Source organism: Prorops nasuta, unplaced genomic scaffold, assembly GCF_024137725.1.
Source record: "Prorops nasuta isolate Cenicafe-Biocafe unplaced genomic scaffold, Cenicafe_Pnas_1.2 PNAS00002, whole genome shotgun sequence".
NCBI lineage: Eukaryota > Metazoa > Arthropoda > Insecta > Hymenoptera > Bethylidae > Prorops > Prorops nasuta.
The window spans coordinates 13,211,495-13,227,444 of record NW_027116799.1 but is presented as its reverse complement, the minus strand read 5'-3'; the positions used below and the strand labels follow the sequence as shown (position 1 = coordinate 13,227,444).

The 15,950-nt window shown below is 32.1% G+C and overlaps 2 protein-coding genes across 2 annotated transcripts; one reads left to right on the top strand and one right to left on the bottom strand.

Annotated features, from left to right (window-relative positions):
* Positions 1-11,973: 11,973 nt before the first annotated feature.
* Positions 11,974-13,833, bottom strand: LOC136781196 (putative nuclease HARBI1). The gene is made up of 5 exons (XM_066739998.1): positions 13,796-13,833; positions 12,952-13,708; positions 12,380-12,419; positions 12,055-12,120; positions 11,974-11,999 (listed from the first exon to the last, which is right to left on the bottom strand). The coding sequence occupies exons 1-5, from the start codon at positions 13,831-13,833 to the stop codon at positions 11,974-11,976; spliced, it is 927 nt and encodes a 308-aa protein (XP_066596095.1).
* Positions 13,834-14,535: 702 nt separating this feature from the next.
* On the top strand, positions 14,536-15,566 carry LOC136781189 (uncharacterized). Its single transcript, XM_066739985.1, has 2 exons — positions 14,536-15,407; positions 15,503-15,566. The coding sequence occupies exons 1-2, from the start codon at positions 14,536-14,538 to the stop codon at positions 15,564-15,566; spliced, it is 936 nt and encodes a 311-aa protein (XP_066596082.1).
* The last annotated feature ends 384 nt before the right edge of the window (positions 15,567-15,950 follow it).

The window sequence follows — 15,950 nt, the reverse complement described above, 5'->3', positions numbered from 1 at the left end:
TATTAATTAATAGGAAATGTTGAAGTAATTTTAAATTAATAAGAAATATACTTTGTGGTTTTTTTATTTCTGTTACAGATTAAGTCCTATCCTGATGAGTTTAAATTACAGGAAAGGAATATTTATGGACCAATGAATAACGAGGACTAATTTATGATGCATTTCTGTGTGGCCCAGTCATTCATTAATAGTGATGTAATGTTATAATAGTGAATGTATAAGAAATTGCTGTATATATAAAGAAATTTTATTATAAATTAATAATGATATACGATACTGGTTTGGTTGTAATTATTATAAATTAAAGCTAATTTAATTAAGATATTATTTTTATTTCTTCCTTATCCAAATTCTATATATAGTAATTACATATTTTAATAGTATCTATCTTTAAACAACTCTAAAAAATTACAACTATTTTAAATCTGCAAATCACATAACTATTTTCTTCGCTCATTTTTAATATTCAATGCGAAACAAATTGCATAGAGTTTCTGAAATTTCCAACTTCAGAAGACTGGAAAACCTTTTCGTCAATCCAGATAGCATCTCAAAATCTTTTCACTTTGCTCATATATTCCAAAACAAAACAAATCCTTTGCTGCCTATGTTGAGCAGTCAATTTTATTTTGTTTGCTGCGTGATGGTAGTATATGCCAGCATTATGCAGCCCTCTACGTACAGTCATTTCAGATATATTGAGCTGTAATTCATAAAAATATTTAGTTGAAGGCTGGGACGGATCTTTATTTATGGCATTAACGATTTGCCTGTTTTCCTCTTCTGCTGTAACTCTAAGTGTTTTGTTGTGTGTCCTCATATCACTTAGAGTTTGAATTCCTTCTTTTCCAAACTTCTTGATCCATCGATTAATAGTGGATCTATGTATCTAAAGCTCTGTAGCAATATCTTTTGAAGATTTTCCTCTCTTCCATATCCCAATAACCATTCCTCTTTTAACTAATTTATCGTTGATAACTGACATTTCTTAGTTTTGTTTTTTAAAGAAACAAAACACTTTTCAATGTATAAGCAATAAAACAAATGCCAACTTTGCCAGTTTTCATTTGTCTGTTGGCATTTGTTTTATTGCTTAACATTGAAAAGTTTTGTAAGTGTTTCTTTGAAAAGTTAAACTGAGAAATGTCAAGTGATAATGATAAATTAGTTGAAAGAGGAATGGCTATAGGGATGTGGAAGTCAGGAAAGTCTTCAGAAGATATTGCTGCAGAGTTACAAGTGCATAGATCCACTATATACCGATGGATCAAGAAGTTTGGAGAGGAAGGAAATCAAGGTCTTAGTGATAAGAGGAAAAACAACAAAAGGCCTAGAATTACCACAGAAGAAGATAACAGGCAAATAGTTAGTGCCATGAATAGAGACCCATTCCAATCTTCGGCTAGAGTTGTACAGGAATTGCATCTTAACGCATCACCAATGACTGTTCGTAGAAGATTGCATGAAGCTGGTGTTCACTGCCATCATGCAGCTCATAAAATAAAGCTGTCTGATGACCATAGGCGACAAAGGATAGGGTTTGCATTAGAATATCTAAGCAAACCAGAAGAGTACTGGAATGATGTAATCTGGACTGATGAAAAAGTGTTTCAGTCATCTGAGGATGGAAGAATACATGTTTGGCGTCCAGATTACACAAGGTTTGACAATAAATATACTCTGCCAACTAATCAAAGCAACAGAATTACTGTTGCATTTTGGGGGTGGATGTCGAAACACGGATTGGGAGAACTATATGAAATCGACACCAAAATGAATTCGACAGTATACACAAACCTCCTGGAAAATTGCATGCTTCCAAGCGTAAGAAGAAGGTATCCAGCGGAGCAGATGCCAATTATCAAGTTTGTCCAGGACAATTCAAGTGTGCACACCTCGAAAATGACCAAATTATGGTTTGTAGAGCACCCAGAGGTTGAGAGAATAGACTGGCCATCCAAATCTCCAGATCTCAACGTCATAGAAAATATCTGGGGCATCATGGTTAAACGTTGGAGGCCTGAAAATGAGAGGACAAAGGAGGCACTTAAGTCTCATGTAAAAAGAATGTGGGAGGAGTTATTGACTCAACCACATATATGTGCTAACCTTGTGCAGTCTGTTCCAAACCGTTTGAATGAAGTGATCAACTCCAATGGTTATGCGATTCGGTATTAGCTTCATTCACTGCATTGTGGTCCTCTTAGCTATCCATTATATAGCCTTGTAGCGCAGGAGGTTTTAGTGGGTATACCCAAGGGTGGCGGCTTGGTTGCGGTTGTCTTTTTTAAGACAACCAAATTACCACTCCCCTTGGGGGAGTCTTGACCTTTAATGGGGTCTTTCCACATAACCTTGGTCTGGAAAGGCCAGGGTATGCGTAACAGCATTTCCTCACGCACTTTAATCTAAAAAAATAAAAAAAAAAATCAGAGATTACTAAAATTAGTAGAAAAACTAAAACTATATCTACTTCTTTCCATACAGAGAAATTATAATAAATGTATACTATTATGTTATCAAAATAGAAAACAAAATAATTCTTTTTATTGGATTGAATATGATTTATAGACTAAATACAAAAAACAATACCTTAAATCCTTGTCATAATATATGGTTACAGGTATTTGGATGACGATGTCACACACAGAAATGCTTCATAAACTAGTCGTTTTTTATTCATTGATCCATAAATATTTCTTTCCTGTAATTTAAACTCATCAGAAATAGTTTTTAACCTGTAACAGAAATAAAAAAAACCACAAAGTATATTTCTTATTAATTTAAAATTACTTCAACATTTCCTATTAACTAATATACTCATCTGATGTTTTTTCTTCATTTATTTACTAAAATCCTATATTTCTTTCCTCTTACTTATTTATTAAAAGTATTTATTCTTCTGTATTTTTTGAAAATACAGGTTAATTTATCTTTTGACAGCTCTTTTGACGTCAAAGGGATAACCGTTCTAAAATTTGACGGTGCCGATCAGAATTCCCCAGATAACCCCTTGCCTCTCTTATCCCCACTGCCCCTCGCCATCATCGCCAGTCGCAAGATTATTGAGCAATAGTGTACCCCACGAGTTTAACGTCGGGGGAGAGCAGGGCGCGATACAATGCGCACAACCGCACGAGGAGAGGAGGCACTTCCCCTACTTCCCCTACACCCGCGGGACCCCGACCCCCTCGCCTCCCGTTCCCAGAATCCTCCTAGCCACACTACTACCGCCCACTACATGTAGCATAGGGCAGAAAATATTCTCTCTTAGAGCCAATGACGTTTCCGTTCTTTTAAGAGTAGTATAGGCATCTTCCTACCGTAGATTAAAAAAATTGTTGACACCTCCCTAACAGTGCTTAAAAGCTCGAAGAAATCGTAGAACAGGCATCAGTATTGCTTTAACGTGTACTCAGTTGAAAACAGTTCAGTATAACTTTATTCTTCATTTTTACAAGTATACGACTTAAAATGGTTAATCTTCTATATATCACCCATATCATTGATATTGATGGGTTTATGGTGAATAAGAAATTTATTTATAAGGAAATTGCAATTAAAAATTTAATTTCTGGGAAAACATATTATGCAGCATTTCGCATCCGTGATTCATTTAGAAGTCTGAGTATTTACGACATAAAAAGTGTCAGTTATTTTTCAAAAATGTGCATGGAATTAGATATAGCAACACGGGATATGAGAAGATTACCCAGGAGGATGTACACAAATTTGTTAATAATAGTGTAAATGAATGTGAATATCCAATCGTTGCGTATAAAGGCGGGCACATAGAACGGGATTTATTAAATTATCTGGATATCCCAAATGCTAACTTAGAAAATTTCGGCTGTCCGCAATTCGACAATTTAATACGTCACATACAACCTGATCAGACTCCTCACTCCATGTAAATTACATGAAAAATTGCATACCGATCGTGAAAAGAAGCCGATACATTGTGTGTATCAAGAAGTTAACGTTTTCGCACGATGGGTACAGCAACAAATAGATATAAGTATCATGAGTGAAGGTTGCAACTTGTAAAATATTAACTGAATTTCTCTGTTTCAGATGATGGAATAAAATATATATAAGTTTCTCTATCATTTATATATAATTTTTATGTATATATGTTTAATTATAAGTTTAATTGTAAAAAAAAAATTATTTTATATATTTGTATAAATTTACGTATATATATATAAATAAATTCCATCTGGCAGGCACATGCAACTCTTCTACCAATTGTTTCTTCTCCTCACTTCCCATGACTATTCCACTACGTATTATGTTTACACTAGCTCATCAATCACTGGCGGTTATATAAATTTCTTTAGAGCATAATTCCAATCATTTTCTCTTTTCTTCTCATTGCAGTCGTGATTTCCTCTTTTTGGTGCTCATTAGAGATATAATTTGCAACAATTTTCAATCTACCATACATATCTTTCCGTAATGCCTCAACTTTTCGATCCAATTTATTTTCAAATATAATCGACTTTATCATTCAACTGATTAAATCTTTCACTAATATCATTAATTTTTTCATCAATTTCATCCGTTTTTTTCAACAGAGTTGTAACTTTTTCCTCAAGGCGGTTACATTTTAGGTAATAGTGAATTAGCTTTTCACTGTATTCAAACAATTCCCTCATTAAGCTATCACGTACAGTCATCGAATTACGTAACAGAGCAGCTATATTCACAGCACTTGTCTCATCAGTAACATCACATTCTAAGTTTGAAATTATTTTCTTCTTGGCATTAAATGCATTCTTTTTTATATCAAACTTTAACGTATCATTGTCAATTTTGTGGGAATAATTTCTTACTTTACCTGTATTGAAACCAGATCCAAATTTATTTATCGACATAGTGAAGTAGCACGTTGAACTGAGAAAATCTTGAAACTGCAACCTCTTTTATAAGATACCTAGGTTTTGTAAGAGCTAGGACTTAATAAGTTGTCCTATTAAAATATTAATACGATGGTGAGCCCCTATGCAAAGGGTGAACCTGACCTGGGGTGTAGTAAGAGCTAGGACTAAATAAGTTGTCCTAGCAAAAAATGTTAATATTCCTGAAATTGATGTTAAATTGTTATTCTCCCACAAGGGGAGACTATTAAAATTGTATCCTTTCATTTAAAGGATATTTTGTGATCCTTTGCTTAGGTTTAGTTAAATACCATGCAAAGTTATAATTCCATGCTCGATGGAAAGTTAATTCCTTGCACGATATCAGCAACTTATCACAATAGCTATCTACAATTAACTAACGAGAAAAGGGGAGATTGCGGTAGCCACCTGGCGGCAATTACTGGTACTATCAATTAAATTGAACTAGTTCACCCGTGTGTGTAATTACGTAATATTAAAATACCATTAGCGCGAAAGAAGATTAAGGAAGGCAGTCACCTAGCGGTGACTACTGGAACTAGCAATTAACTCAAGCTAGTTTATTTGTGTAGCAGAGTCGGAAATAGTTAGGCTACGTAAGGTAACTAACCATCGACTTCGAAGGGTGAAAAAACCTTCCCTCAACTAGGGTCCCCGTAGGATAAGTAACCAACGGTACCATAGGGTGAAAAATACCCCCTCCCTAACCAAACTCGGTCCCACTATAAGACCTTCCAACTGTGACATAGGGTGAAAAATACCCCTTCCTAACCAAACTCGGTCCCACTATAAGACCTTCCAATTGTGACATAGGGTGAAAAATACCCCCTCCCTCCCTAACCAAACTCGATCCCACTATAAGACCCTTTCCTTCCTCATCCCCACCACTACCATACTAAGAGAGTCTTATCCCCACCCATCCCCCTTCCACACCACAAAACAGCTACCCCCACTCCCTGTCATCGGAACCGCATTGCTACACTACTGTTGTAACATTATACTTCCTCCTCCTCTTCCGATCACGTATACGAATCGCCAATCGTATGTTCTCCTTCCTCAATTTCCCTGATACGTCTTAAAAACATTTGTAAGAAGCATAACACTGTTGATAAAAACAAAAAATTAGAGGATTTTCAAAAAAATGTATAATGAGGTTATCTATAATAACTTACCATCTATATCCAACATATCTTGTGGCTCTCGGTCACTTATTTCAATGAAATTCAATTGAAACAATTCAATCATTCCCTGTAATATACTGTCCGTAGGACTTCCTAAAATAATAGCAATGCTAACTCGCATATTTTTTCAATTTATAATTATTACTAACTTGTAAAAGAAAAAAAAATCTACCTAGTATTCACGGTTTAAGGAAATGTGAAATCAAAATAAATGGCGGGTCCACAGTAGGAAAATAGTGGGAGGGTCTAGGATAAGTATGTAGAGGGAGAAAAGACCCTCCGAGGGCAGGCCTAAGAAAAAAAATGGTAGTCTGTAAGATGCTGAGGACCCCTAGCGGTGTAGCTGTCCCCAGTAATTTTCGTGATCGGCACCTAGTGGAGAAAAATGAACCTTTTTCCTCCACCAACTGAAATACAAAAAAGTTCTCTAGGTAACTGTCAGGATAACTAACCATCCGGACCCTAGGGTGATGGGAGAGGGGTAACACTTAGGGAACTAGTGGACCCGTAGGATAACTAACCATCCGGGCCCTAGGGTCATGGGAGAGGGGTGAGAGACTAGAAGAGAAAGAGAGGGTGAGAGGGATCTCTCTCTCTCTCTCTCTCTCTCTCTCTCTCTATCACACTCCCCAAAGCCAAGGCACTTCCTCTGCACACCCGCACCCTCCTCATCACCCAATAAACCCTAGCTATTAAGAAGACACTTCCTCCCGCACACCCGCACTCCCCCTCATCACCCAATATACCCCAGCTCTTAAGACACTTCTTCCCGCATACCCGCATCCCCCTCACCTCCATGTCACAGGAACCGCCTAGCTACCACTACTCAGATTAATGACTGACGAAATACAACTGATTGCTCATGATGCAACAGATTGTCCAATGTATTTTAAGAAAAAAGTGTTACAAGTATTAAATTCTGAGGATGAAGACACTTCTCGAACAGCTGGATTATCCAGAATAATACGAATTAAATTAGGAGCTCGTATAATGTTAAGAAGAAATGTTTACATTACGTTAGTTCTTGTCAATGGAACGATAGCTACTAAGGTTGCCAAGTGTAGTACTTTCGGTACTACCGTAGTACCCAAAAGCGACATATCCTATAGCGCAGTACTATTTTGGGTACTACACTATAGTCGCTGCTGATACTACTGGTCGGCGGAAATACGTCAGAGGGTAGAGACTCTAGAGGGACCGCAATATAGATATTTCTAATTACTAATTTCAAAATACATAATGCATGGTCCGTGAGCCAAGACAAATGTTAGTATTATTGTATCGTACATACAATATACATACCGTAAGTTATAAAGTAATATAAAGAAATAAAGTGACAGTTTTAATCTTACTGACAGCTGATATACTGATGGTATAAGTGAATAAATAAAGTGACGAAATTTGTAAAATGTACATAAAAATAATTTTTAAAAGTATATAAAGGACTGAACATTTTAGATAAGTATAACAATAAATTTTATAATATAAAATGTAAGATATAAATATTTTGTGGTACTTTGTGGGATTTTATTTCAGATTAAATTATAGTAATGTGTTTACTATGTCACTGTGCTGAGGATGGAGCTATGCGGATTTTCAAAATTAAAATAAAGGAATAGACTAAACATAATGTGGTTATTGTGTCATCGTTGAGATTCAAACTATGTTAATTGAGACGGATAATAAAATAAATGAGTGAAAAAACTGGGTAAATACAATAATAAATAAAGAAGCTGACAAATTAGATATATAATATAAAATGTAAGATATTTTATAGTACTTTCTGGGATTTTATTTCAGATTAAATTATAGTAATGTGTTTACTATGTCACTACTGAGGATGGAGCTATGTGGATTGAACATTAAAACGAAAGGAATAGATTCACCATATTATGGTTACTGTGTCATCGCTGAGGATCAAACTGTGTTAATTGAGATGAATATTAAAATAAACAAGTCAACACATTGGGTAAATACGATACAAATAAAGAAGCTGACAGATTACATTTGTAATTTCAAATGTAAGATTTTATATAGTACTTTTTGGGATTTTTTTTCAGATTAAATTATTGTAAAGTGTTTACTATGTCAATGCTGAGAATGGAGCTATGTGGATTGAACATTAAAACCAAAAGAATAGATTCACCATAATGTTATTTCTGTGTCATCGCTGATGAGGATCAAACTGTGTTAATTGAGACAGATATTAAAATAAATGAGTCAGCAATTTAGGTAAATGCAATAATAAATAAAGAAAATGACAGAATAGATATATAATATAAAATGTAAGGTGTTTTATAGTACTTTGTGGGATTTTGTTTCAGATTAAATTATAGTAATGTACGTGTGTTTACTGTATCACTGCTGAGGATGAAGCTATGTGGATCGAACATTAAAAAAAAAGAATAGATTCACCATAATGTGGTTACTGTGTCATCGCTGAGGATCAAACTGTGATAATTGAGATGAATATTAAAATAAAGAAGCTGACAGATTAGATATATAATATAACATGTTAGATATTTTACAGTACTTTGTGGGATTTTATTTAAAGTTAATATATGTAAAATAAAATTTTTGTTTTCTTTTTACAATTGTATCTATATTAATTACTATATGTTGCAATCTCTTAAAATTAAGCCTCTGCTTTTATTAGCAAACTAATAGTTCCACACGGCAGTGATGCCAGAATCAAGCTTTTAGCAACAAAAAGGAAGATAAGCGCTAGCCAGCAGCAGTATAGAAAATTTAAAGGGAAGCGGTACAAACACAACTATGCCTGGAGAGCATAGGTGTGATTTGGACTTCAGGCAACATTGGCGTCAGAAGAAGAGCGACTACCGCTAACCGTGACATTTTTACGTGTCATCCGAGTGAAGTGGTGCTGCGTTTACCTAAAAACTCAAAGCAAATAAAAATGCTTTTCCTAAATTGATTTTTAATATTGATAAAATGGTCAAATGTAGCCATTAATTAATTAGATTTGGTAATAAATACAGAAAATGCGTTTTATTATAACAAATGAGTTGAGGTAAAATAAACTCAATGTTTTTATATTAATCTGTTAACAAATGCATTTTTTTATTTATTATTGAGTCCAATAAATTAATGGTTATTAAAAAAAAAATTCCTTGTAATGAAAAAAAGAATGAAAAAATTTTAAACTTCACCAAGACTCGAACACGAGCCCACCGCATGACAAACGGCAACCTTACCGCCTGCGCTACAGCGCTCACTTGATGTACTAAGAGCAAAACAGCCTTTTAAAGACTGACTACAATTCTTTCACTAACTCTTCATAAACGATCACGAATTAGCTGCAATAATAAATACATTTATCTCCACAGCATTATTGCACTAAATTTATTATGTTTTTAATTTGAAGCATACATTTTACATGAAGATACGATACTTTAAGGGTGTTCATGCAATACTCTAAATACAAAACTATTCATATGCTCGTTTATCATAGTTATTCGACTACATATAACAAATATTATAATATTACTTAATTAATTTATGATAGTTGAGCATATGAATAGTTTTGTATATAGAGTACTGAATGGTTACCCTTAAATTATCATATCTTCATGCAAAATGTATGCTTCAAATTAAAAACAATAAATTTAGTACAATAATGCTATGTCGATAAATGTATTTCTTATTACAGCTAATTCTTGATCATTTATGACGAATTAATAAAAGAATTGTAGTCAGTCTTTAAAAAGCCTGTTTTGCTCTTGGTACATCAAGTGAGCGCTGTAGCGCAGGCGGTAAGGTTGCCGTTTATCATGCGGTGGGCTCGTGTTCGACTCTTGGTGAAGATTAAAATTTTTTCATTTTTTTTTTTCATTACAAGGAACTTTTTTTTTAATAACCATTAACTTATTGGACTCAATAATAAATTAAAAAAATGCATTTGTTAACAGATTAATATAAAAACATTGAGTTTATTTTACCTCAACTCATTTGTTATAATAAAACGCATTTTTTGTATTTATTACCAAATCTAATTAATGAATGGCTACATTTGACCATTTTATAAAATTTAAAAATCAATTTAGGAAAAGCATTTTTATTTTATTCATTCACTTATACCATAAGTACTTCAGCTGTCAGATAGATCAAAGCTGTCACTACTCCTTATTTCTTTATTACACTTTATTTTTCCGTATACTAACATTTGTCTTCGTTCACGCCGTTCACGGTGACAGGCTGTGAATATACTATATATAATTTTAGATATATTACGTTCTGCATTTAAGATGGCTACTGATGTATTTCCGCTGGCAGTATACTTTGTGCAGTCTGCATTCCTTATATCAAAATTCACTTACTATAGAGCGTAGTACTATTCAAGATGGCGGACTTGGCAACCTTGATAGCTACGGTTAATTCAATAAAGCGATCCGTTGATAATAAGGATGATATTGAAAAAGTACAAATCATATTGTCCACCGGAGTAGAGTATACGATTAAACGTGTAAGTGTAAAATTTGTGATAATGGATAGAGTTTACGTTATAAGAAAGCAATTTCGTATATGTCTGAGTTATGGCATGACAGTACATAAAAGTCAAGGGCTAAGTTTACTAGCTGCAGTTGTAGATGTAGGTAATTCTATCTTTACTTGTGGTCATGCATACGTTGCTCTTTCACGAGTAACAACATTAGAAGGACTGCACATTATTAATTATGATCCAGCTTCTGTGAAAGCTAGTACATTAGCCATAATAGAATACAATAGTCTTCGAAAACAGTTTGGACCTGAATTAAAAGATATAAGTATTTTTGAAGGAAATACTAGAAAAGTGCTTGACACTGAGCGTTTACGATTGGTAATCGGATGTCGGATTCGGATTGATTTAGTCGCAGGAATGCAACTATTACAGTCCCTAGAATAAAATTACTTAGATCCCAATCCGATCCAACCCTTCCGGAATGTTAATCCGATTTAGGATTAGAAATTGGAATGGGTGGTTAAGTGAAACCGATGTTCATTTTATTTCTTTAGTCAATGACTATAATGGTTTCAAGTCTTTTTGGATCATAGTAGATGGGAACCATAAAACATTTTAACCGCTACTGTTATTGTAATATTTTATGACATTATAAACGTAAGCTTTCAATTAATAGTTGATCTAATATTAAACCAATTTTTCAGATGGAAGAATATTGTATTGAAGAAAATCCGGCAGGTGCCGAGAAATTTGTTTGGAATACCAACAGTACAAAATTATTAATAAATGAATTATATAAAACTTCTGCCATTCTGAATACAAAGAAATGTTTTCAAAAACAATATTGGGGAAACATTTCTAAAACATTAAAAACTTATGGCTATAATGTTAATAGTGAGCAATGTTGCAATAAGTGGAAAAATTTAAAACAAAGGTACAAATATATAAGAGATAACAAACAAAAAACAGGTACTGGTACCATAAAATGGGAGTATTATAATTCTTTACAAGAGATATTGGAGCCATTACCAGAAATAAGACCAATATCACTAGCATCCAGCACAGAAGGTTACTTACAGCATATTAACATAAATATTGATAAAGAAAACAATAAAGAAAATTGTGAAACTGCATGTGCCTGTGAGTCAAGAGTATTAAAAAGACCTGTCAGAAAGAGATCAGTACATAAAACGGAACATTTTCTAGAAAAGTTGTTTGAGCAAAGACGAAAGCATCATTTAGAAAATATGGCTATGAAAAAACAATTTTTATCACTCTATGAAAAGTCACTTAATGATAATAATGAAGCAAGTATAAATAGTTGTTATTATTTCTAATCTTTTTACAAAAGCTTCTTACACTTAGTATAACTTATCTTTTCTTATTATTTTAGAAAAATGAGATTTAAATATTCATAAGAAATTATGAAATGTTACAAGCAATCAATGAATATAACTGCTATAATATATAACTTAATACGTTCAATATATTATTGCTTTGTGTTTTAAAATACAGCAATATTTAAATCTGTATTGTAGGGAAAAATAATCTACGCAAAGACCAGCAGTTGGGTATCTGACTTAAGAAAGTGTAAATTATTTCAGAAAATGAAGTATAATGTACTCTATCTAGTAAACCTATGATTATTTAACTCTACGTAAAATATAAGAATGTTTCCGTTAAGTATTTGTAAGCAAAGTTTATTTTTGATTAATGATAATAGTTAATTTAAGTTTATTGAGCATGTTTATGTACATGCATAATTATTTTTCAATTAAAGGTAGTTTTTTTAACAAATGATAAAAAAGAGCAATCTGAATTTTTGTTAAGAATTATACCAATTAAGGTTATTATGTGATCAAAGATCTCTAATTGTAGCTGAAGATAAAGTTTCTTATGATGTTATAATAAGTGTTATGAAATAATTGTTATAAAATAAAATTTTTGTGTTGTGTAAGTTGAAATAAAAATTATGTCACATTCTGAGAAATTGTATTTTAATTTGTCTACTTATTAATATCGTTTTGTAACCATTTGTTATTTATGACAACATTTATACAGAAAGTGTAACAGATAATACCGTTGTTTGCATTGTCGATTTAATGTATATATCATTTCAATAATTTTATTTTTTATTTAATTGTTCAACAAGGAAACATAGCTTCTAATACATTATTAAAACAATTACAGAGTTAATTAAATTGAAAAACTTTTGCAACCTTAAAATATGTAATATATATTAATACGTAAAATATAAATATCTCAGTTTCATAGTTTTATCATTTGGTCTATCAAATGTTATGTATGGTGATTTAGGGAAAGGCAGGAAAAGCAAATGAATAAATTAATACACAGCAAATGAAATATTCAATCATTTATTATCTTACAAACTAATTATATTTGCAATAACCTCTCTTTTATCTTCTGCTTCTAAAAATACATCATAATTAACTTCATTGTTTAAATATTCATCATTCTCTTCTATATCAATAAATGGTTCATCTTCGTAATCAATGCATATGTTATGCAGGATACAACACGCTAATATTATTAGTGGTATCAAATCAGTGTTATAAAGATACATAAAGTGTAGCTTTCTAAATCGAGCTTTTAATAACCCAAAAGTTCTTTCAATTATTATTCTGGTTCTAGACAATCTAGTGTTATAATTACGTTGTATATCATTTAGGTGCCCATTATCTCTGTAAGGAGTTAATAAATAATTTGACAAAGGATAGGCGGAGTCACCAATTAAATGAGTATTTTGTGGGAAATATCTTTCCATGTTCGCATCAATTAATGCTTTGATGTGACACTGATTCCACACTCGTGCATCATGAACACTTCCACAAAATCCTGCAAAAACATCAATAAACTTCATTCTATGGTCACAAATTCCTTGTAGCACAACTGAATGAATGCCTTTCCTGTTGACGTAGCTATTAGGATGTTCAATTGGGGTGCTAATGGGAATATGTGACCCATCAACTGCTCCTACGACTCCAGGAAAATTATCAATAGCTAAGAATTTATGCTGATTTTGTAGTAATTGTTGTGGGTCTGGCCATTTTATGTACTCCTTAACATGGTTTTCCAAAACAAAGGCAACGTTCATCACACATTCCCATAACATACTTTTACTTACACCAAATCTATCAGCTACAGATCTGTGTAGCAAAACCATGTTCTTTTAATTTATGTAATATTACCTGGATTTAATTATTAATATAGCTATATTATTTGTTTAGTATTACCTGTAGACTTCTTGGTTTCCAAAGATCCATAATGCCATTGCCAATTGTTTATCAGACTGTACATTTGGTGACCCTGCCCTTCTTATTAAACAAGGTCCTATTATTTAAGGACTCTTTCAAATGTCGATTTAGTAAGTCGAAAATGACTTTTAAAATCTGTAAAAAATTATACTTTATTATATTAATTAAATTTCGAAAGTAAAATTGAAACTATTAAAACTATCATTTAACCTGTTAATGAATAACACATTACAACGTTAGAAAAGTAATCTTCTATTCTTAGATGCTTCTGTCTCTCTTTTATTGCCATCAATTCTAAGTTATCATTGTCTTCTTCATCTGCATCAAATAATAATTCCACAATTACAGCTAAAGGATCCATGTTTTAAAATAGTTTAAAGCAGGGTGTAGAAAAATATAGGTTCTGTAATAATTTTAACTAATTTAAAAAATTAAAAAGTTGCAGATTTTTTCATGCCTGTTCTGAGTTTACCCTATTCTTGTATATAAGTTATATACTTAGAAATAAGAGAGTAACACAATTGTATTTTTTAAATAACTAATATTTTCGTATATACACCGTTGAATGTGACAGTTCCAATTCCAAATCGGATTAGCTTACCGAAAGGGCTGGATCGAATTGGGATCTGGTAATTTTATTCTAGGGACTATAATAGTTGCATTCCTGCGACTAAATCAATTCGAATCCGAAATCCGATTACCAATCGTAAACGCTCACTATGTGGATGATTCCGAAGAATATTCAAAAATGTAAAATAATTGAAAGTGAAATACCTAAGAATTTAGTGTGGAATGTTAGAGGTATTTTAAATAATAATAAAATTTATTCTTATGCAAATGCTACTATGCAATGTATGTTATATTGTTCCTCCATTAGAAGTGCCATATTTAGTTTGGACGCTAAGGACGTTATAAGACGTTTTATAAATGTCTATCAGATTAACAAAAGTATTGTTACCCTTGATGAAGTTAGGCAATGCTTAGGAAATACGTATCTTAATAATCTTAAACAAGATGCTGGTCAATTTATTATAGATTTTTGCAGCAAATTTTATTTTATGAAGTTAATAGTAGAAAATAACTTTACTACTACTTTACGGTGTGTTACATGTGATAACACAAAATTGCATAATTCTTCAAACTTTTCCATTTTACTTAATATTCCCGAAAAATCTAAAAAGTCATATGATCTGATTGAATTAATAAAACAAAATTATTCAATATGCATTAAACAGCAATTACGTTGTCAACTTTGTAATGGCACGGAGCAGCTTAAAAAAGTTGAAATAACCACGACAAGTAAGGTGCTTATTATTCAGCTGGTACTTTTTAAACAAGTAAATGATCAATTTACAAAAATTCAGCAATGTGGAATTCAAAGTATTCCTACTACAAAATTGCGCATTAATGATATTACTTATAAAATTATTAGCACAATCTTTCATAATGGCACAAATATTGACGAAGGCCACTATATTTCTATGTTACGTCATCGTGGTTCTTCTTGGATAGTTGTAGATGATGAAAAGATCACCAATACGAATTGTCCTCGTAATGCGAAAAATATTTACATATTATTTCTTAAAAAAATGTAAATTAATTGAAACATACATTTTACTTATTTATTTTTATATATTGAAAGTACGTTTATTGATTATGATAAATGTAATCAAATTTTTATTATAGTAAAACTGAAAATATTAAAAAAGGAATTTGGGCATTAATTATGAAATTTATTTATGCAAAATAGATTTCAAATATCTATAAATGCAATATGGATTGTGATATTTTTTCAATTACACTATATATATTAGTTAAGCGCTGCTCTTTCAAAGAATGAAAAGTTTGGAAATTTTCTTAAATTCTGTAAAAATTGACAGAATAATTCAATTTTTTAATTATTATACTTTTAAAAACGTTAGGAAATCCCACAAAAAACAGACTTCGTCTGTAAAAAAGGCGGCAAGTACATAGACCGTCTAGCGTGAATAATATAGTAAAATAATCCAATTAAAAAAAGTAGTGAACTCCAAATATTAGACAAGTATATTTTTTTACCTTAGCAAAAGTTAAATTTTCGAAAAAAAAAATAAACAATAAAGTTGCTTGCCGGGGCCATAATGTCAATGAATAG

Coding starts and splice junctions, on each gene's coding strand:
- LOC136781196 (XM_066739998.1), bottom strand. CDS start 13,833: ATGGCATTATGGATCTTTGGAAACCAAGAAGTCTACAG. Junction 12,121..12,379: donor TCACATAATAACCTTAATTG/GTATAATTCTTA, acceptor CACTTTCTTAAG/TCAGATACCCAACTGCTGGT. Junction 12,000..12,054: donor ATACAGATTTAAATATTGCT/GTATTTTAAAAC, acceptor TATATATTATAG/CAGTTATATTCATTGATTGC.
- LOC136781189 (XM_066739985.1), top strand. CDS start 14,536: ATGTGGATGATTCCGAAGAATATTCAAAAATGTAAAATAATTGAAAGT. Junction 15,408..15,502: donor ATATTATTTCTTAAAAAAAT/GTAAATTAATTG, acceptor TTTTTATTATAG/TAAAACTGAAAATATTAAAA.